This window comes from Cervus elaphus, chromosome 12, assembly GCF_910594005.1.
Source record: "Cervus elaphus chromosome 12, mCerEla1.1, whole genome shotgun sequence".
In the NCBI taxonomy this organism is placed as follows: domain Eukaryota; kingdom Metazoa; phylum Chordata; class Mammalia; order Artiodactyla; family Cervidae; genus Cervus; species Cervus elaphus.
In genome coordinates this window covers 63,602,438-63,625,043 of record NC_057826.1, presented here as the reverse complement: position 1 = coordinate 63,625,043, position 22,606 = coordinate 63,602,438, and the positions used below count along the sequence as shown (strand labels likewise).

Here is a 22,606-nt window from a genome sequence, read left to right as displayed (position 1 = left end):
CATGAGCTTTATTTTTCTCCAGGTTGTAATTTTGTAATTTACATTTTAATTTTCTTCAGAGTTCTTCCCATCTCCCTTAGGCAAAGGAAAATCAGAGATGACATGGTTAGGTCTAGTAGTCTCTTCTTTTTATGATTTTGGTTCTTTGGAATCTTAGAAAGTCTTTCTCTATCCTCAAGATTAAAAAAAAATTTAGATTAGTAAATGGTCTTAAAAAATTAAGTTGTTAATATATCTGGAATTTATGTGATATTTGTAGTAGGGCATCATTTCTCCCTCAAATGGCTAGCCAGCTGTACTGTTATTTGTTGAGAGTAAATACTTGACTTACTGGTGTGAAATGTCATCTGTGATACAGGACATGAAAATATACCAGTGTTTGGGTCTGTTTTTAGTCTCTGCTGTTCATTTTGTGACCAGTGCCAGGCTATTCTAATTGCTATTTCAGTAGTCAAATAAGGTACTCTACCTGCATGAACTTGTTGCAAATATGATTTTAAAAGTTTAGAATGAAATATAATACAAAGTTATTAATTTAGTTTTTCCCATATCTACTTATTGAGTTTACCCCATCTTGCACTTACAGCAATACGTTTCCATTTCAAAGCAACGGAAGTAAGTTACAAAAACCACAGCAGGAGGAATACTGTATATCTGTTAGGTTTATTACTTTGCTTTCTTGGTAGAGACTTCACCCTGTGTCTTAATTAGAGTTAAACTCCAGAAGCTAGCCAATTATCAAAGTATATTTTGGTTTTCTCACTGGGATAGTCCTTAATAAAAGACATTGTCTACTATGTTCTAGGAGCCATTAAGTTTCTTGTACTGTTAGGGAACAATGGGGAGAGGAGGGAAGATATTTTTGTAATGATTGCTCTGTAAAAGGAGTAGAAATAGGGAAGAGTTCTTGGAGGCAGAAGTGTTGCTGAGACTGAAAATAAAGATAAATATAGAAACTGGAAGAAGTTGAAATCTAGCAGTGTTCTGCAAAAAGATAGGTGGAAAATGAGAAAAAAAATTGCCGATGATTAAAAGGAGTTGGAGAAAGTTAGGAGAAAATGAAAGAGAAATTACTGGAAGATATGATGGTAGAGGGTCTTGCCTGGTGGTGCAGTGGTTAAGACTCCACGCTTCCGCTTCAAGGGGCACACAAAGTCTATCCCTGGTCAGGGAACTAAGATCCCATATGCCATGTGGTACGGCCAAAAATAAATAAATAAAAGTAATAGGGTAGAGTAGAATAGAACAGAAGTGGTGATAGAAAATGTCTCAAAATTGAAGAACATGACAATTCTGATTTAAGGGGCCACTGAATTCCAGGCAGTTAAGAATTTTAAGGTGACTATGTAGACACGTTCTTCTGACATTTCAGAACACTGAGAGTGAAGAATATATCCTGAACTCTTTTTAGAAGAAGCCACTTTTACTAGGAGGGATTTCGAATCAGTTTGATGTCAAAGAGATCATCAATAACACTGGATGTTTGAGTAATATTTTTAAAGTCAGAGTTGAATAGGGATTGGATGAATTTTTAATCTAACACTCTTGGCCAAATTATAAACCATAATTTATAATTATGCATGAAATAGAGATATATTAAAACATCAGGATGCAGGAAGTTGATCTGTTACAGATTCTTGGTTACTTTATTGAGGTTGTGCTCCAGAAAATTGAAAAAAAAAAAAAAATTAAATAAGAGATAACATCTAGTGAGTTATGAACACAACCCAAGAGAAAACAATCTTACGATGACTGCTATAGACCAAGACTATAAAGCAAGCAGTCTAATTTAACATAGAAAAATCAGAAGATGTGAGAAGACTACCTTTAAGAGTATATTAGTTTTATTTTAAGAAATGACATGGTTAAGAGCCTGGATGATTCATGATTAGGTGAAAGTACATGCCAACTTCATCAATTAACAAAAGAATTGAAAACACAGGAAGGAAAAAAATTGTACAGTAAAATTATGGTCCAACTATTGTATGAACCAGTACAATTTTTGGTAAAGTTTCAAGCAATTAAGAAAAGAGGGACTTCCCTCTTAGTCCACTGGATGAGAACCCACCTTCCGTTATGGGGAACACTGGTTCAGTCCCTGATCTGGGAACTAAGATCCCACATGCTGCATGAAGAATAATAATAATATTAATAGTAAGAAAAGAGGATCTATTGGAGAATTTGAACAGATTTAGTGGTATAGAATTACGTTTTCTTCTCCTTAGGGGTCAGTCACGTTAGTTGATTCTACAAGGATTGATAGGGCTTCCCTCATAGCTTAGTTGGTAAAGAATCCGCCTGCAGTGCAGGAGACCCCAGTTTGATTCCTGGGTTGGGAAGATCCCCTGGAGAAGGGATAGGGTACCCACTCCAGTGTTGTTGGGCTTCCCTTGTAGCTCCGGTGGTAAAGAATCTGCCTTTAATGCGGGAGAGCTCGGTTTGATACCTGGGGTGGGAAGATCGCCTGGAGAAGAGAAAGGCTACCCTCTCTAGTATTCTGGCCTGGAGAATATACAGTCTGTGGACTGTATGGACTATACAGTCCATGGAGTCCCAAAAGATCGAACATGATGGAGCTACTTTCCCTTTCTTTCACAAGGATTGATCACATAAACATAATTGACTAAGCAGATGTATGGATATTTTGATTTTTAGAATCTGCACATACAAATTGTTGAAGTTCCAAATTTTTACGATAGAAATTAGTACCACAAACCATGACAATGTGAAAGTAGCTCTGTAGCTGATGGAAGTTGAGATATGGGACAAGTTTAGGATGCTAATTTCCTTATCTTGCATCACACTGAGTCCCTAGCTAATGCTAAAAGCATGGAGTTGAGTATAAAGTGTTTCATTTAGGATTATTGAGATAACCACCAAAACTGAACACAAATGGTTGAAAGTAGTCACTGGTGGGACTGTGACACGGTGTGGTGGAAGACCTGCCTTTCATTTTTGTGTCATTTTGTATAGCTTGAATTTTTAGTGTTTTTGAATTTATTCTACAGTTAATGTATAAATTAAATATTAGTGTTTTTGATGTGTGAAATGTAGGCATTTAAGAATTGCTTTTTTTGGTCATTGTAATAGACTTAAATTTTTTTCTGTGATTAGCAGCCCATTAATTCATTGATGTGGAGAGAGGGATGCTAACAGTAGTTCAGTTCAGTCGTTCAGTTCTGTCCGACTCTTTGTGACCCCATGAATCGCAAAACGCCAGGCCTCCCTGTCCATCACAAACTCCTGGAGTTTACTCAAACTCATGTCCATCGAGTCGGTGATGCCATCCAGACATCTCATTCTCTGTCGTCCCCTTCTCCTCCTGCCCCCAGTCCCTCCCAGCATCAGGGTCTTTTCCAGTGAGTCAACTCTTCTCATGAGGTGGCCAAAGTATTGGAGTCAGCTTCAACATCAGTCCTTCCAATGAACACCCAGGACTGATCTCCTTTAGGATGGACTGATTGGATCTCCTTGCAGTCCAAGGGACTCTCAAGAGTCTTCTCCAACACCACAGTTCAAAAGCATCAATTCCTCGGCACTCAGCTTTCTTCACAGTCCAACTCTCACATCCATACATGACCACTGGAAAAACCATAGCCTTGACCAGACAGACCTTTGTTGGCAAAGTAATGTCTCTGCTTTTTAATATGCTGTCTAGGTTGGTCATAACTTTCCTTCCAAGGAGTAAACGTCTTTTAATTTCATGACTGCAGTCACCATCTGCAGTGATTTTGGAGCCCCCAAAAGTCTGACACTGTTTCCACTGTTTCCCTGTCTATTTCCCATGAAATGATGGGACCAAATGCCATGATCTTAGTTTTCTGAGTGTTGAGCTTTAAGCCAACTTTTTCACTGTCCTTTTTCACTTTCAAGAGGCTTTTTAGTTCCTCTTCACTTTCTGTCATAAGGGTGGTGTCATCTGCATAAGGGTGGTGTCATCTGCATATCTGAGGTTATTGATATTTCTCCCGGCAATCTTGATTCCGGCTTGTGCATCTTCCAGCCCAGCATTTCTCATGATGTACTCTGCATATAAGTTAAATAAGCAGGGTGGACAATATACAGCCTTGACATACTCCTTTTCCTATTTGGAACCAGTCTATTGTTCCATGTCAAGTTCTAACTGTTGCTTACTGACCTGCATACAAGTTTCTCAAGTGCAGGTCAGGTGGTCTGGTATGCCCATCTCTTTCAGAATTTCCCACAGTTTGTTGTGATCCACACAGTCAAAGGCTTTGGCATAGTCGGCAAAGTAGAAATGGATGTTTTTCTGAAACTCTTGCTTTTTCGATGATCCAGTGGATGTTGGCAGTTTGATCTCTGGTTCCTCTGCCTTTTCTAAAAACCAGCTTGAACATCTTGGAAGTTCACGGTTCATGTATTGCTGAAGCCTGGCTTGGAGAATTTTAAGCATTACTTTACTAGCGTGTGAGATGAGTGCAGTTGTGCGGTAGTTTGAGCATTCTTTGGGATTGCCTTTCTTTGGGATTGGAATGAAAACTGACCTTTTCCAATCCTGTGGCCACTGCTGAGTTTTCCAAATTTGCTGGCATATTGCATGCAGCACTTTCATAGCATCATCTTTTAGGATTTGAAATAGCTCAACTGGAATTCCATCACCTCCACTAGCTTTGTTCGAATGTTCCCTTGGTATCTCTAATTTTCTTAAATAGATCTCCAGTCTTTCCTATTCTGTTGTTTTCCTCTATTTCTTTGCATTGATCACTGAGGAAGGCTTTCTTATCTCTCCTTGCTATTCTTTGGAACTCTGCATTCAAATAGGAATATCTTTCCTTTTCGCTTGTCTTTTTTTCACAGCTATTTGTAAGGCCTCCTCAGACAACCATTTTGCCTTATTGCATTTCTTTTCCATGGGGATGGTCTTGATCCCTGTCTCCTGTACAGTGTCATGAACCTCCATCCATAGTTCATCAGGTACTCTATCAGATCTAGTCCCTTAAATCTATTTCTCACTTCCACTATATAGTCATGAGGGATTTGATTTAGGTCATATCTGAATGGTCTAGTGGTTTTCCCTACTTTCTTCAGTGTAAGTCTGAATTTGGCAATAAGGAGTTCATGATCTGAGCCACAGTAAGCTCCCTGTTGTGTTTTTCGTATAGAGCTTCTCCATCTTTGGCTACAAAGAACATAATCAATCTGATTTCGGTGTTGACCATCTGGTGATGTCCATGTGTAGAATCTTCTCTTGTGTTGTTGGAAGAGGGTGTTTGCTATGACCAGTGTGTTCTCTTGGCAAAACTCTATTAGACTTTGCCCTGCTTCATTCCATACTCCAAGGCCAAATTTGCCTATTACTCCAGGTGTTTCTTGACTTCCTACTTTTGCATTCTAGTCCCCTATAATGAGAAGGACATCTTTTTTGGGTATTAGTTCTAAAAGGTCTTGTAGGTCTTCATAGAACTGTTCAACTTCAGCTTCTTCAGCGTTACTGGTTGGGGCATAGGCTTGGACTACCGTGATATTGAATGGTTTGCCTTGGAAACGAACAGATCATTCTGTCATTTTTGAGACTGCATCCAAGTACTGCATTTCGGACTCTCTTGTTGACCATGATGGCTACTCCATTTCTTCTAAGGGATTCCTGCACACAGTAGTAGATATAATGGTCATCTGAGTTAAATTCACCCATTCCAGTCCATTTTAGTTCACTGATTCCCAGAATGTTGACATTGACTCTTCCTGTCTCCTGTTTGACCACTTCCAATTTGCCTTGATTCATGGACCTTGACACAGGGACCAGTCTTGTCTAACTCAGTGAAACTAAGCCATGCTGTGTGGGGCCACCCAAGACGGACAGGTCATGGTGGAGGGGTCTGACAGAATGTGGTCCACTGGAGAAGGGAATGGCAAACCACTTCAGTATTCTTGCCTTTAGAACCCCATGAACAGTATGAAAAGGCAAAATGATAGGATACTGAGAGAGGAGCTCCCCAGGTCAGTAGGTGTCCAATATGCTACTGGAGATCAGTGGAGAAATAACTCCAGAAAGAAGGAAGGATGGAGCCAAAGCAGAAACAATACCCAGTTGTGGATGTGACTGGTGATAGAAGCAAGGTCCGATGCTGTAAAGAGCAATATTGCATAGGAACCTGGAATGTTAGGTGCATGCTAACATTATTAGATAGTTTTTATGAAGAACACTCTATAAGGGTTATGTTATTTAAATCTTGAAACTTTTTGTGATAAGGAGGTTTCTCCATTTTACAAATACACTAATTGAGTGCTTAAGCATTTGAGTGGCTTGTTCCTCAAGGTCACATTGCTGTTAAGTGAGCAATAGGGAGTTGAACTCAAGTTTTCCAAATCTTTGTGTTTTTTCTACTGTGTAAGATATTCTGAAATTTGGCCTTCACTTTGATCCCCTGTTTACCCTTTTGTCTGTCTAAAAATACTGCAGACAGTATAAAAGCACCACTGAGCTGCTGTGGGGCAGTACCATGACAAAGGATGAAAATCTGGTACTCCTGCTTTCTCAGCCTGCTTTGGATTTTGTTGGAAATGTGTACCTGCAAGTTAACTTGATGTAAAGAGAAGATCAGTAAAATTGATATCTGTAGGAAACTGATTAGGAAAAATGGAGAATACACCAATTATCAATATCAGGAATGAGAAGTGACATTACTACAGACTTTCAAGGGATAATAAGGAAATATTAGAAACAACTTTATATCAATAAATTGGACAACTTAGATGAAATGAAAAAGTTTTTTTGAAAGACTGCAAAGCTGCCAGACTCACTGAAGAAGAAGTAATTGCTTGGCCCTATACCTGTGAACTTGTAATGAAAACTCCCACAGTGGCACGAGTTCCAGATGTCTTCATGGTGACATCTGCAAAACTGTTTAAGGAAGAAGTAATATCCAGTCTCTACAAACAATCCATAAAATGGTTTCATTCTGTGAGACCAGTGTTACCCTAATACTCAAACCAGTTATGAACATATATAAAAATTATAAATAAAAATTTAGCAAGTCACATCTATGTATATTTTAAGGTTAGATATGTCATGGCCTAGTGGGATTTATCCCAGGTCTGCAGGGTTGATTTAAAAATCTGAAAATAATTACTGTAGTTCACCATTACCATAGCAAACTTTTTCTTTTTTATAGCACTTTATATATATAAAATATGATTTCAATAGATATTTTGAAAAATTGAGAAAATCCATTTCTGGTGAAAGTCCTTAAGCATGCTAGCAATGGAAAGAAACTTCCTCAACCTGATAAGAAGCATCTATATAGCACTGAAACAAGTATACTATCAAGAGTGAAACAGATCACCAGCCCAGATTGGATGCATGAGACAAGTGCTCGGGGCTGGTGCACTGGGAAGACCCAGAGGGATGGGATAGAGAGGGAGGTGGGAGGGGGGGATCGGGATGGGGAACACATGTAAATCCATGGCTGATTCATGTTAATGTATGGCAAAAACCACTACAATATTGTAAAGTAATTAGCCTCCAAGTAATAAAAATAAATGAACAAAACAAAACAAAAAGACTTTGGAGCCAGTGTACTAATTTTGGTTCAAGGCTGAGTACTTTCTCCCAGAGATTAGGAATGAAGAAGATTGTCCTCTTTCATCATGTCTGTTTAACGTCATACCGCCTAGCCAGCCATTAAGTCATGAAAAAGAAAATGCATCCAGGTTGAAAAGAAGAAATAAAATTGGCTTTTTCATAGATAGGGAAATTCTAGGAAATCTACAAAACTACTAGAACTGTAAGTTAGTTTAGTGAGGTTACAGCATACAACAATATCAAGATGCAGTGTATTTGTATATATGCCAGTGAACAACTTGAAATTGAAGTTAAAAATACCATTTAAAATAGTATACAAAGAAACGAAATGCTTATGGATAAATCTGAAGTTGCAAAAAATAATGTCCTTTATACTAAAAAGTGCTGAGTGCATGCAAGTGTGCTAAGTCAGTTCAGTCATGTCTGACTCTTTGCAAGCCTGTGACTGTGTGGCCTGCCAGGTTCCTCTGTCCGTGGGATTCTCCAGGCAAGAATGCTGGAGTGGGTTGCCATGTTCTTTCTCCAGGGGATCTTCCCAACCCAGGGATCAAACCCGTGTCTCTTGCGTCTCTTGCATTGGCAGATGGATTATTTACCACTGTGCCACCTAAGTAAATGGAGAGGTACACAGTTTTAATGCATCAGAATACTCTTGGTAAGATACAGTTTTCCTCAGACTGATTTATAGATTTGACTCTGTTCCAGTCAAAGCCTCAATAGCCTTCTTTTGGTAGAAATTGGTGAGTTGTTTCTAAAATTTATATGGAAAATAAAGGACTTAATAGTAGTCCTTTGATAAACAAGGACGTAGTTGGTAGACTTACACTACCTGATTTTAAGGCTTACTGTAAAGCTGATGTAATTGGGATAAACAAAGACACTCAAAAGCATACCTCATTTTATTGTAATTTGAATATATCGCAGTTTTTATAAATTGAAGGTTGTGGCAGTCTCTGTCCGGCAAGTCTGTTGGCGCCATTTTTCTAGCAACGTTTGCTCCTTTCATGTCTCTCTGTCATATTTTGGTAATTCTCAACATATTTCAGATTTTTTCATTATTAGTACACCTGTATGAATTGCACCAATACAAGATGGCAAACTTAATGAATGTTGTGTGTATTCTGACTACTCTAGCTACTATTTCCCATCTCTTTCCCTCTGCTTGAACCTCCCTGTTTCCTGAGACAACAATAATGGAATTAGGCCAATTGATAACCCTGCAGTGGTCTCTTAAGTTTTCAAGTGAAAGGAATGGTCTTACATCTCTCATTTTAAATCATAGCTAGAAGTGATTAAGCTTAGTAAGGAAGGCATGTCAAAAGCTGAGATGGGCTGAAAGCACCATCTTGCACCAGTTAGCCAAGTTGTAAATGCAAAGAAAAAGTTCTTGAAGGAAACTAAAAGTGCTACTCCAGTGAACATATGAATGATAAAAAAGCAAAACAGTCTTATTGCTGACACTGAGAAAGTTTAAGTGGTTTGAATAGAGTATCATACCAGTCACAACATTCTCCTAAGCTAAAAGCCCATAATTGTCTTGAATTCTGTGAAGTCTTCTGAGAGAGGGTGAAAAGTTTGAAGCTAGCTGTGTTTGGTTCTTAAGGTTTATGGAAAGAAACTATCTCTATGACATATAAATAAATGCACGGAGAAGCAGCAAGTACTGGTATAGAAGCTGCAGCAAGTTATTCAGAAGATCTATGTCACATATAACAATGACTGCTACACTAAACTGCGGGCATTCAATGTAGGCAAAACAGCCTTATGATGGAAGAAAATGCCATGCACGACAATTTTGTCAGTTTTTGCTTCATGTATTTTGATGGTCTGTCATTAGGTGTATGAATGTTTGTAAAAGTTATTTCTTCTGGATGTGTTGAACATTTTATTAGTATATGACATCCTTCTTCCTTGGGCTTCCCTGGTGGCTCAGATGGTAAAGAATCTGCCTGCAATGCAGGAGACCCAGGTTTGATCCCTGGGTCAGGAAGAAGGGAATGGGCTTCCCACTCCAGTATGCTTGCCTGGAGAATTCCATGGACAGAGAAACCTACTGGGCTACAGTCTCTGGGGTTGCAAAGAGTTAGACATGACTGAGTGACGAACACACACACATCCTTCTTTGTCTGTTTTTTGATTTGATGTTTACTTTGATCTTAGTATAGCCATCCCTGTTCTTTTTTGGTTACTGTTTGCATGGATTATCATTTTCTGTCACTTTCAGCCTGTTTGTGCCTTTGGATTTCAAATGAGTCTCTTGGTGACAGGATATAAATAGATCATGGTTTTTTGTATTTTGTTTTTTTTAAATCAATTCTGCCAGTCTTTCTTTTGATGGAGATTTTAATCTATATTTAAAATAGTTATCAATAAGAAGGATCTTCTGTCATTGTGCTGTTCCTTTTCTGTATACTTGGTAACTCTTTGGTTCCTCGGTTCCTGCATTACTGTGTTATTTGTTTTTAGTTGGTATTTTGTTGTGAAATGTTTAAATTTTTTTCTCATTTCCCTTTGTGTGTTTTGTGTAGCTTTTTTTTTTTTGGTTACCATAGGGGTTACATTTACCATCCTGAAGGTATAGCTCTCTAAATTTATACCAAGTTAACCTGACTGACATTAAAAACCTCTCCTCCTTTATAGTTATACTTCCATACCTTTTGATTGCTAATGTCACAGTGTTACATATTTACACATTGTGTATTCAGAATCAAATGATTTTTAAAATGCGTTAATTTCTTAAGTTATGTAGAAGATAAAATTTAGAGTTATAAACTAAAAATAACAGTAATACTAACTTTCATACTAATGATTTTTCCCTTTAAATGTGTATTAGTCTCTCAAATTCTATAGAAAATGAAGATTACAGTTGCAGACTATTGTTATAATACTAAATTCTCTCTCTTTCTCTCTGGAAGAACAATTTTGCTACATTTAGGTTTCTTGGTTGATAGTATTTTTCTTTTAACACTTTGGATAGATAGGATCACTGTCTGGTGGCTTCCAGAGTTTCTGATGAGTCATCTACTCATTTTATTGAGGATGTCTTGTAAGTGATGATTTGCTTCTCTTTCTGCTTTCAAGATTCTTTGTCTTTCTCTTTTGAAAGTTTGATTATAATGTGTCTCACTGTGGGTCTCTGAGTTCATCTTACTTGGAATTTGTTGAGCTTTCTGGATGTTTATATTCTTGTCTTTCCTTGCAATTTGAAAGTTTTCAGCTGTTATTTTTTCAGAGATTCTCTCTGCCCATTTCTTTTTCTCTTCTCCCTCTAGAATGCCTGTGATGCTTGTACTTGTCTACTTGATGGTATCACCCAGGTCCTTAGGTTCTGTTCACTTGTCTTTTTTTTTTTTTATTTTATTTTATTATTATTATTTTTTTAATTTTTATTTATTTATTTATTTATTTTTGGTCATACATTGATATGAATCAGCCATAGACCCACACGTATTCCCCATCCCGATCCCCCCTCCCACCTCCCTCTCCACCCGATTCCTCTGGGTCTTCCCAGTGCACCAGGCCCGAGCACGGCCATACCACCCTGAACGCGCCCGATCTCGTCTGTTCACTTGTCTTTAATCTCTTTTATTCCTGTTCCTTAGACTCCATGATTCCCGTGGTGCTATCTTCAAATTCACTAATTCTTTCTTTTGCCTGTTTGAATCTGCCTTTGGGTCCCTGTAGTTAATTTTTCATTTTAGTTACTGTGCTTTTTAGCTCCAGGATTGCTTTTTGGTTTATTTTCAGGTTTTGTGTCTCTTTATCAGTATTTCCATCTTTCTCACACGTTATTTTCTTGACTTTCTCCACATCTTCCTTGATTTTTTTTTAAGTATCTTTAAGGCAGTTCTTTTAAAGTCTTCGGTATATCTGTCTTTTGGTCTTTTTCAGGGATGGTTGATTTATTTTTTTTCTTTCAAATGGGCCATACTTTTTTTTTGTATGCTTTGTAATGTTTTGTGGAACACTGGACATTTGAATCTAATAATGTGCTAATTCTGGAAATCAGAGTCTTTTCCTTCTTCAGATTTTTTTGTTGTTACTGTTTTTGCTTTTTTCATTCTTGTAGGCTGTCTTTATGTCAAGAATCAGCCTTGGTGTGTTCTCAGGTCTTCTCTGAGCCTTTCCTTAGGCATTCATGTGTGTGCTTAGTCGCTCAGTTGTGTTTGACTCTTTGCAACCCCAGGGACCTCTGTCCCTCCAGGCTCCTCTGTCCATGGGGATTCTCTAGGCAAGAATACTGGAGTGGGTTGCCATGCCCTCCTCTTGGGGATCTTCCCAACCCAGGGATCGAACCCAAGTGTCTGAGCCGCCTGGGAAACCCAAGAATACTGGAGTGGGTAGCCTATCCCTTTCCTAGGGCAGCTTCCTGAACAGGAATCACACCAGGGTCTCCTGCATTGCAGGCAGATTCTTTACCAGCTGAGCTATGAGGGAATCCCTAGGCATGCATAGTCCCTTTCTAATTTTCCTTGTATATGCAGGGTTTTTTTCCCCCCAAGTGTTCTAGTCTTTAGTGTCTGTCTCCTGTAAAGGGGGATGAGTGAAAAGTGAAGAGAGGAAAGGGTGCTGTCCTTTTAAATCCCCTCAAAGTTACCTAAGACAGAGGGATGAGGCCTTGCACCAAGTGGGTAGCTTCAACAGCAGTGGCTTCCTGCCTCTTTGCACCTCCATGGCCAGAAGCAGCAGTCAGAGCAGAGATCCCTGATATTTAGAGGGCAAGGTTCTTTCTGCCCACCCTGGCTCCCACTGTGTTGTAAGCTGCTCCAGGAACACGTGCACAGCTGCTTGCCAGGTGACCAGGTGATGAGGAATGAGCAGCTGGTATTGTGCCGAGAACTGTAATTGAACCCGATGAAAGTTTACTGTCTCAGTCCTCCCCTGAAAGGTGCAATTCTTCAGAGTTTCAAAATATATCAGATTCTGCCAGTACAGTTATTGTTCACATCTAGAGTCATATATCCTGGTGCTGCCTACTCCATCATCTCCCCAGAAACTCCTCAGGATCCATTCTTAAACAACAACAACAACCCAAAACCCAAAAGACTCCTAGCAAGCAAAACTGAATATTGTAATGGTGTTTCTTCTCTTTTTCATCTGTAATTTCATTGCAGTTCTAATCATTGCGATCCTAATCAAAATTGTGACAACTTTTTATGTGAAACTTGAAAAGCTGATTCCAAAATTTATATGAAAATGCACCTAGAGATAGCCAGGGCAGTCTAGAACAAGGCCGTAAGTCTTGCTTGCTGAATGTCAAAAGTTACAGAACTCTCATTTTAAGATGGGATGGGGACTTCCTTGGCAGTCCAGTGGTTAAAAACTTCATACTTCCAGTACAGGAGGCGAGGGTTTGATCTCTGGTTGGGGAACTAGGATCCCATGTGCCATGTGATGTGGCCAACAACAAAAAAAAGATGCTTCTGGCTTGAGTATCAACTGAATAAATAGACCAGTAGACAAAATAGAGAGGCCGCACTAGACTCAAACACATGAACAGTTGATTGACAAAATTGGCAGAAGAGTAAGGAAAAGGATGATCTCTTCAGTAAATGTTGGTGGAATCATTGAATATTCATATGGGGAATATATGAAACTTTATTCCTCACACTATCCATAGAAATAATTTCTACATAGATTACAGACCCAATTGTCAAAGCTAACCAACACAACTTTCAGAAGATAATGTTTAAAAAAGTATGTGTGTGTGTGTATGATCTCATATTAGTAGAAGGGGTCTTAAGTGTGACAGAAGAAAATATCAGTCCTTTTTGGGTTGGCCAAAATGTTAATTCAGATTTTTCCATAATATCTTACAGAAAAATCCAAACAAACTTCTTGGCCAAGTCAATACATATGATGAGTTAAAAATGAGAAACTCAGGTCTTAAAGATATTAAGCAAGTGAAAATGTAAGCTGCAGTGAGAAAATAGATACTTGGAATATTTAGGGACTTGTATCCAGAATATATAGAGATAATTGGTACAGATTAATCAGAATTAAACGGTCCCGTTAAAAAAGGGCAAGTCTGGGACTTCTCTGGTGGCCCAGAGGCTAAGACTATGCTTGGGACCTGGGTTCGATCACTGGTTGGGTAACTAGATCCCGCATTCCACAACTGAGATTTCACATGCAGCAACTATAGAGTTCTCATCCTGTAACTAAAGATCCTGCATGCCACAACTAAGATTCAGCATGGCCAAATAAATGTAAATATTTTTTTTAAAGTGGGGGCAAGTCTTTTAGAGGCACTTGAGGAGGGATGTTGACCATCTTATTTATAATTGGAAATGCAAACTACATCCACAGCAAAATTCTACTGCATGCCTGCAAAAATGGTTATAATTAAAATTCTCTGATGATATCAGCTCTTAATAAATGGGAGCTTTGATGTACTGTTAGTGGGAATGTAAATTGATATAAGCACTTTGGAAAGTAGTTTGACAGTTTCTACTGGGATTGGTGATTCATGTGCCCTTAGTCTAGTAGTTTGACTCCAAAGTAACCAGCAGAACTGCATTCTACAACAGTGTTTTGGCACAATGACTCACAGTAACTAAAACCTGAAAACAAACCCAGATATCTGATAGCATTAGAATGAATAAATAATAGTATGAATAATCAGTGGATAGTATATACCACAGTAAAAATAAATGATTTATGTGTAGCATATAGATATATTTTACAAAAATGTTGAGTGAGAAGGAAAAGGGCTAGGCAGGGAACACATCTCTGTAATTAATTTCAAAAGTAGACAAAATTAAACTGTGATGTTTAGTGGTGATGTTTGGTGTTAAAAAGGAATGCAGAGAGGTGGGTAATAATTTAAGCGAGTTGCTTGTAGGAAGGGATTATGATTGAGAAAGGCATGCAAAGGCTTCTGGGGTTTATGGCAATATTTCATTTCTTAACATTTATAGAGTTTACATGGTTGTATATTTGTTAATATGTATTGATATTAAGTTATATATACATTGTTTCTGTACATATGGGTATTATATTTCACAATAAAGAGGTTTAAAATGCCTTCAGAATGGGAGGGAGATGAATATAGTATGCTGATGGTTAGCATAGCAGTTTTCTGGGACTTACATGCCCAGCACTTCATTCATGGAGCAAATACTCTGGGCACTGCTGGAGTGAGAGGAGTTAAGATATAGACAGTTAAAACTAAGTCCGTCTGGAAGAAGTTACTGTCAATTTATGAACAGGTAAACATGTAGATATATATTTATGATAATTTTAAGTGCCACAATAACAAAAGTGCCATGTTTTAAGTATCATGAACAAAAGGCTTTTTGAGAACTCAGAAGGCAAAATGATAATGCTACGGAACCTTGGGAAGATGGTGTGTATTAGAAGGCATTTGAATAGAAACAAGGGGATATTACTATTTTCTTGAAACAGGTTTCTGTTCTTGGCTTCTGTGAGTATATGCTACTCTGGCTCTGCCCTCATTGTGCCTTTGCTAGCTTCCTTTATCTGGGTTTCGGATGAAAGGTAGGAGTATCTCAAGTGTACTGTGAGGGGGGAAAGAGAAGTATTCAGTCTTAGAGTCCAGACTGTGTAAAGGAGTCAAGTGGACAGCGGGGTCGAGGATTGTGAGGAAGTGGACTGTTGTTTAGGTTCTTGTGTGGAGTCTGTCCATTTTCATGGTTTCAGGTGTAGTCTCTGCCAATGGTAGTCTTAATTTTTAATGCTTACCCTAGTTGCTGTCATTCCAATATTAACACTGCCCTCAACAGAACTCAATTCAATAGATTTTGTGAACTCTCCTATTTACTGGAGGCACGATTTCTGTTTTATCCACAATTGAAAATTGAGAGTTGTTTTTGATCTCTGTGAGGAATTAATATGTTTAGAGATTTTAAGGGGTTTTCTTCTGAAGTATTGTGAAGTTATGAGCTATTATTTTCAAAAGAAAAAAGATGAAAAGAGTTCTCAGTAAATCCTTAGTTTATGGAGGCTTAGAAAGTCCTTAAAAGATGATTGAAAGAGGTAAGGCAGTATTGCTTGACCTGAAGCCTTTTATTTATCTAGTAAAATTAATATGTGTGAAATAATTCATAGAACTAGACAACAAAGCTTTAACTAAATGAGTGGTAGAGGCTCTGTATACACCACCTTCTTTGTAAGGGCACCCTGGTTACCCTTTTAAAAATTGCAGCCACCCCCCTTAAAATATATACTCATACATACTCACTAAACAGTTTACCAGTACTTCTCTCTGCTTGGTTTTTTCTTATAAGCACTTGAAAATCCAACATATTTGCATTATTTTCCCTGTTTATTGACTGTCTTACCCTCTTTCCTCTACAACTTAAATATAACCTCCATGAAAGCAAGATTTTTTGATCAGTTTTGTTCATTACTATGTCTACAAAGTCTGATATATACGAATGTTCACTGGGGTCTTGAATACCTGAATGAATACTGGGGTCTTAACAGCCTTTGTGAATCATGTAATAATAAGCTAAGTTATAAAAGTTGGATAACAGAGGCTGCTAAGTAGCTAATGAATTAACTCAATCACATTCTAGCTCAGAAGGTTTTTTCTCCCTTGGTATTTTAATCTTTAAGCCTTTATTCAGTATTTTATAGTTACACTCCGTATGATGTTAGCCTTAGGAGACTTTAGACAAAATTATTCATCAGTAGTGGGGTCTTAGTGTTCAGAGCAAATGGACTTCTTATGAGATCAGGTAGCAGTTTGGATACTGCTTTATTATGCAAGATTAAGTGTTAGTTGCTCCATTTATGTGATTTTAGGCAAAGATTGTGGGTCTTTGGTTTAGAGCTATACTCTCTGAGCACTGATCATTGAAATGCAAAACACAGTGTTTGCTTCTCTTGTCTTATTGATGGGAATAGGCAATTTGCTTTTGAAAAAGAAGCCTGTTAACCTAGATCCTCCATTTAATTTGGTTAAGAATCAGTGCATGTTTTCCTTTGTGTAGAACTTGTTGATGGTATGATTTCATCTTAGTCAGGTTTCATTGCTTTCCGGTTGATGGATTTTTGCTTCTGTGCTGAGTTCAGGCTATCTTCTGAATAGAAGTTGTCATCAGAAGGCAACAGTAACAGCTGTGGACCCAGACTGACTGGGTTTGATCCAGGTTCTGCCTCTTTTTATTGGACTTCCCTGAACCTCAGCTTTTGCAAAGTATCAGTTCAGTTGCTTAGTCATGTCAGACTGTTTGCGACCCCATGGACTGCAGCACGCCAGGCCTCCCTGTCCATCACCAGCTCCCACAGTTTACTCAAACTCGGGTCCATTGAGTCGTTGATGCCATCCAACCATCTCATCCTCTGTCGTCCCCTTCTTCCGCCTTCAGTCTTTCCAGCATCAGGGTCTTTACAAATGAGTGAGTTCTTCGCATGAGGTGGCCAAAGGGTTGGAGTTTCAGCTTCAGCATCAGTCCTTCCAGTGACTATTCAGGACTGATTTCCTTTAGGATGGACTGGTTGGATCTCCTTGGTGTCCAAGGGACTCCGAGGAGTCTTCTCCAGCACCACAGTTCAAAAGCATCAATTCTTCGGTGCTCAGCTTTCTTTGTAGTCTAACTCTCACATCCATACATGACTACTGGGAAAACCATATCTTTGACTAGATGGACCTTTGTTGGCAAAGTAATGTTTCTGCTTTTTGATACGCTGCCTAGGTTTGTCATAGCTTTTCTTCCAAGGAGCAAGAGTCTTTTAATTTCATGGTTGCAGTCACCATCTGCAGTGATTTTGGAGCTCAAGAAAATAAAGTCCGTCACTGTTTCCCCATCTATTTGCCATGCAGTGATGGGACCAGATGCATGATCTTAGTTTTCTGAATGTTGAGTTTTAAGCCAACTTTTTCACTGTCCTCTTTCACTTTGATCAAGAGGCTCTTTAGTTCTTCACTTTCTGCCATAAGGGTGGTGTCATCTGCATATCTGAGGTTATTGCTATTTCTCCCGGCAGTCTTGATTCCAGCTTGTGCTTCATCCAGCCCAGCGTTTCTCATAATGTACTCTGCATATAGTTAAATAAGCAGGGTGACAATATACAACTGTGACATACTCCTTTCCCTGTTTGGAACCAAATGGGAATAATAATATCTCAAGGACTATTGTTACAGTTACATGAATTAAAACATAGTAAGTGCTTAGAATCTGTAGATAGTAAGGTTCAAAAAGTACTTGTTAGTTGTAAAATTAAAAAGGATAGTACAGAATGATTATCTTTCCAGGATAATAGAAGAAGCCTCTTCTGATCATGTTAATTATAATAGCATCTCCTCTTAACTCCTATATTTATCCATCTGTATTTTTCTATGTTGTTCTTATTACTTGATACTATATGTTTATTAGATTGTTTTCTCCTGTGGATTATAAACTCTGTGAAGGCAAGAACTTTGTTTTAGTCATAGCCGTTTTTACTCTAGGATCTAAAACAGTGTCTGATTTATAATAGGTATTCAATAAATACTTGGGTTAATAGATAAATTAATTAAGGTTCATGAGGGCCAACTAAAGGTTTCTTAGGGGGTATCTTATCTGTTTGATTATTTTAATGAGTTAATGCTTTGTATGAGGGCGAATATTTTGTTTTGACAATGCCTCAGTGAACTTTTGTCTTACCCTTCTTTTTGTTAAGCTATCTGTGAAACAGAACCTGAGCAGCCTGTCCGACATTACCCACTCTGGGTGAAAGTAGAAGGTGAAGTAGACCCAGAGCCAGTGTACATCCCAACGCCTTCTGTCATTGAGCCTATGAGACCTTTGTTGTTGCCTCAGCCAGAAGTTTCATCTACTACTGTGAAGGGCAAACTGCTCACTGGAATTAAACCTGCGAGGGCATATACTCCCAAACCCAATCCTGTGGTAAGCTTGGAGTTACATCTTTTATTGAAAGTTATAAAAATCATTTGTAAAGGTAATGGGTTTCAACCAGATTTTTGGTTTGTATTTTGTGAATCATGGTGCTTTCAGGTAATATGTCTGCAAGCCATCTCCCTTTTCTGATTTAGTCAGTTTAATTGATGGCATTTAAAAAGTGTCATAAAAGTTGACAGAAAACAGCAAAATTCTGTAAAGCAATATCCTTCAATAAAAAATAAATTAATTTTTAAAATGTCATAAAAGTAGAGTGAATAGTAGTATGATTGACCCTTGAACAACAGGGAGGGTTTGGAGTGTAGACCCTTTGTGCAGTCGAAAGTCCGCGTGTAATGTTACAGATAGCTCTTTGTGCCTGTGGTTCTGCATGTGTGGACTCAACCAACTGAGGATCGTATAGTACTATAGTATTTACTACTGAAGAAAAGCTGTACATGGACCTGTGCAGAATTACTATAATTCTTAAAGATAGCTAAATCTCTCTTTAGGAGGATCATATCAAATTGGCTTTAAAAAAATGACTTGGCAAAAGTCTTCTAAATGTTCTGTTACTCCTGTAGTATAGAATATTGAGTGATTGAGATGTAGTACACACCATCAGAAAAGTATTAGGAAGAAACTTTAAAGAGTAACTGTTCTTTTTAAAGCAAATTGTCTTTATATACAATAAAGTTCAAGGTTTAAAATAATAGTTGCATGACCAGGTGAAGACCATAGGTAGAAGATCTGATGCTTCTCTTGTGTTAATAGTTTAAGCAGCTCTGATTATTAGTAAATCTGTGCCACAAGTTGATAGAGGAATTTTAATCTATTAAATCTAATACTGAAAAACTTGATCTTTGTTTTCCTAGTAATTTATTTTACTGTCTTTTCCAAAAATATCTGTGTGTGACAGGTAATTAAGAAATTTATCCTTCACTGCAGATAATTTGAGAAGCACTGCTGTGGTCTGCTGAATTTTCTTGAAAGAGAAACAGATCCTTTCTGACTGCCCCAAGAGGCAGCACATACAAACCGTAATTGTACTATTTAAAGTTTGCATTAAAAATTTTTAAGTGTTGTAATAAAAGCAAAGATTACATCCTTTTCCTTTTGGAATCCTGGAGACTTTTCCCCCCAATATTTGGAATGTTTTGTTGTATGAAACTTACAGATTCGGGAAGAAGACAAGGATCCAGTCTACTTGTACTTTGAAAGTATGATGACTTGTGCCCGAGTTCGAGTGTATGAACGAAAAAAAGAGGAAGAGAGAGAACCATCACCATCACCATCCCCATCATTTCAGCAGCAGGACTCATGTCATTCTAGTCATGAGAACTGTAGTGTAAAGGTGAATTCCTTATGGCATAGATTTCTCTTTTTAACTTCCAATTCCTTATTGCTAGTATTAGAATTTGTTACTGTTGGAATAGTATGAAGTAATTCTTTAGGGGCAGAGAAGGTTTACATAATGTGCATATCAATTTATGTTTCTCTGCATACCTGTTCTAGAGCATATTCCCTTAAGGTCATTTTAAAAGCATTACTCTTTCTGATGTTGGAGTAGTTTTGAAAATTTAAACATTGTTGGTTTTAATAATGTGGTTTATTAGGATTTGCATCTTTCTGCATTGGTGAATTTTCTAAATAGTTGAAACTTGTTTCATTAAACAGCAAATATTTTTCCTTCTTTATTAGAATTACACTATAAATGCAATGTTAATTGTTTTCTTGGTAACTCAGTCACAGACGTTAAACAGCAAGACTACTTGTTTTTATGGTTGTATAGTGTGGTGGTAATGCAGCTGTGCATGTTGATGTCAAGATGTCCTTTGAGTACTTTAATTTTTATATTAGTTTAGGCTTTCTTGAGAGATTTAATTCTTATGTCCTAGTCTCTTGATATTAAATATATGTTGAATTGAAGTATTTGTGGTGTTCTTTTTGTCAGGAGCCAGCTTCTGAACAGCAGCCTTTGAAACCACTCACTTGTGACCTGGAGGATGATTCTGATAAATCACAAGGTCAGAATGAAAACTATGACTTATCATTCAATAGTAATTATTAATATATAGATCTGGATTATACTAATAATGGGGGGGAACCCCCAGAGCATGTCTACCTACCTTGTTTCTAGTTTTGGTAAAAATAGAGACTGTAGGTAAGTTTTTCCCCAGTTATTTGCTGTGTTTATCACTCCTGTTTTAAGAAATACAATTTGTTGGTATTTGTGGTATGGTATGTTGTAAGAAACATTTAGGATGAGGTCGGTGATTTTTTTTAAAACTTCTTTACAAACCTCAGCAATATTGACATCATTAGTTAACTGAAATTTTACCTGAGATTCTCAATAGTTGCTGCAGTTGGAGAATACAGAGGGAGAAAGGAAGGAGTATCACTGATTTATCTAGATTTAGTTACTGCTAGAATTAGTATGATTAAGGTAGTGTCTAGGGATTAACTATTTGTTTTTGATTTTGCTTCTTAAGACATCAGACATTTAAGCAGCAGTGTTTCCTAAACTTTTTATGGCATGATAAACATACAAAAATGATAACGTTGCTAGCACATTGAGGCAAGTGGAGGGGGTGCCTGTTAGCATGATCACCCTGAAGGCTGAGGGGATGGCTATCCTGATGTATCGATAACTGTAGCACATTGGTTGGGAGATCCTGCTATAGAAATCTAGCTAGTGAAATGTATATTTAGTTAATGTGTTGCCATGAATGTAAATATACTTGAGTTGAGTGGTCTTGCATCAAATATAGAAGTGGAACAATCATATCCAGAGGCACAGAAGTAGTTCAGAAATATTTGCAGTGGAAACTAGAGGTGTAGAGTGTAGGGTTTTTTTCCCCAACAAAAACATGATCTTTCTTGCTGTTTTTTTTACGATTGACTCTACCCCTCACATATATATATATATATTTTTTTTTTTTTTTTTAAATTTATATCACTGCAACCAGTCTTATTCAAGGCAGGCATGACTTCTTAGTTGCCAGTAGCATGTGAGATCTTAGTTCCCCAGCCAGGGATTGAACCTGCATAGCCCCCATTGCAAGGCAGGTTCTTAACTACTGGACCACCAGGGAAGTACCCTACTCCTCACATATTATAAAGCATCTTGCAAGTATCTTTGCTTTGCTTATGTGGATAGCGAGTACACTATACTAAGTAAGCCTAACCCTGGTTATATACTTTGTTTGCAAGATAGTACCTTCTTACGTAATAGTTAATGGCTTTTTAGAGCAGTCTCAAGAGGGATTCACTTTTATTAAGAGAGCCCAGTGAGTAGAATAGTGAAGACTATTATAGTCTGATTTTCTGGAATCTTTTTCTGTTTTTCATGGAAAACTCCCAAATTGTGTCAATTTACGATTGAAAGTCCCTGGGAATGGGATACTGGGCAACTGTTGAATATCTATGCCCCTGGCACTTTTCTGAGAACTCAGGAAAAATGAAAATCTTTGAAAGTTCAGTACAAAATGCTATAATACAGAAATATCTTTCAATTTCTTATCAGAAAAGAGCTGGAAGTCTTCCTGCAATGAAGGGGAATCAGCTTCTACCTCCTATGTGCATCAGAGGTCACCTGGTGGTCCCACCAAACTGATCGAGATCATCTCAGACTGCAACTGGGAGGAGGATCGGAACAAGATTTTGAGCATCTTATCCCAGCACATCAATAGCAACATGCCACAGTCACTTAAGGTGGGCAGCTTCATCATTGAGTTGGCTTCTCAGCGAAAGAGCCGGGGTGAAAAGAATCCTCCTGTTTATTCTTCTCGTGTGAAAATCTCTATGCCATCATGTCAAGATCAAGATGATATGGCTGAGAAATCTGGATCAGAGACTCCTGACGGTCCATTATCCCCTGGGAAAATGGATGATGTCTCTCCCGTGCAGACAGATGCCCTGGATTCAGTGAGGGAGAGATTACATGGAGGCAAAGGTCTGCCCTTTTATGCAGGGCTTTCTCCTGCAGGGAAGCTTGTGGCCTATAAACGTAAACCCAGTTCAAGCACATCTGGGCTTATCCAGGTGAGAATTATCTTTAATCTGGACGTAGCACTTTTTTATACTTAGGTACCACCTTGATTTTTCAGAGCCTGTTGTGGGCCTTACATTATTTATCTTTGCATTCCCTGGGAACTGGGTGACAAAATCGTCATCTCTTTTTGTAATAGGCCTAGGTTAGATGCATATCTATGGT

The 22,606-nt window shown here is 38.0% G+C and overlaps 1 protein-coding gene across 13 annotated transcripts in view; it reads left to right on the top strand.

The window, feature by feature from the left end:
* The window catches only part of MGA (MAX dimerization protein MGA), a 145,435-nt gene that overhangs the window by 96,673 nt on the left and 26,156 nt on the right, over positions 1–22,606 (top strand). For 11 of the 13 annotated variants that reach the window (XM_043919164.1, XM_043919153.1, XM_043919154.1 and 8 more), the window contains 4 exons: positions 18,173–18,399; positions 19,568–19,744; positions 20,345–20,417; positions 21,917–22,434. In XM_043919164.1, the coding sequence (XP_043775099.1) occupies positions 18,173–18,399; positions 19,568–19,744; positions 20,345–20,417; positions 21,917–22,434 (995 nt within the window). The remainder of the gene's footprint in view (positions 1–18,172; positions 18,400–19,567; positions 19,745–20,344; positions 20,418–21,916; positions 22,435–22,606) is intronic. The other 2 variants (XM_043919160.1, XM_043919159.1) reach the window with 1 other exon arrangement.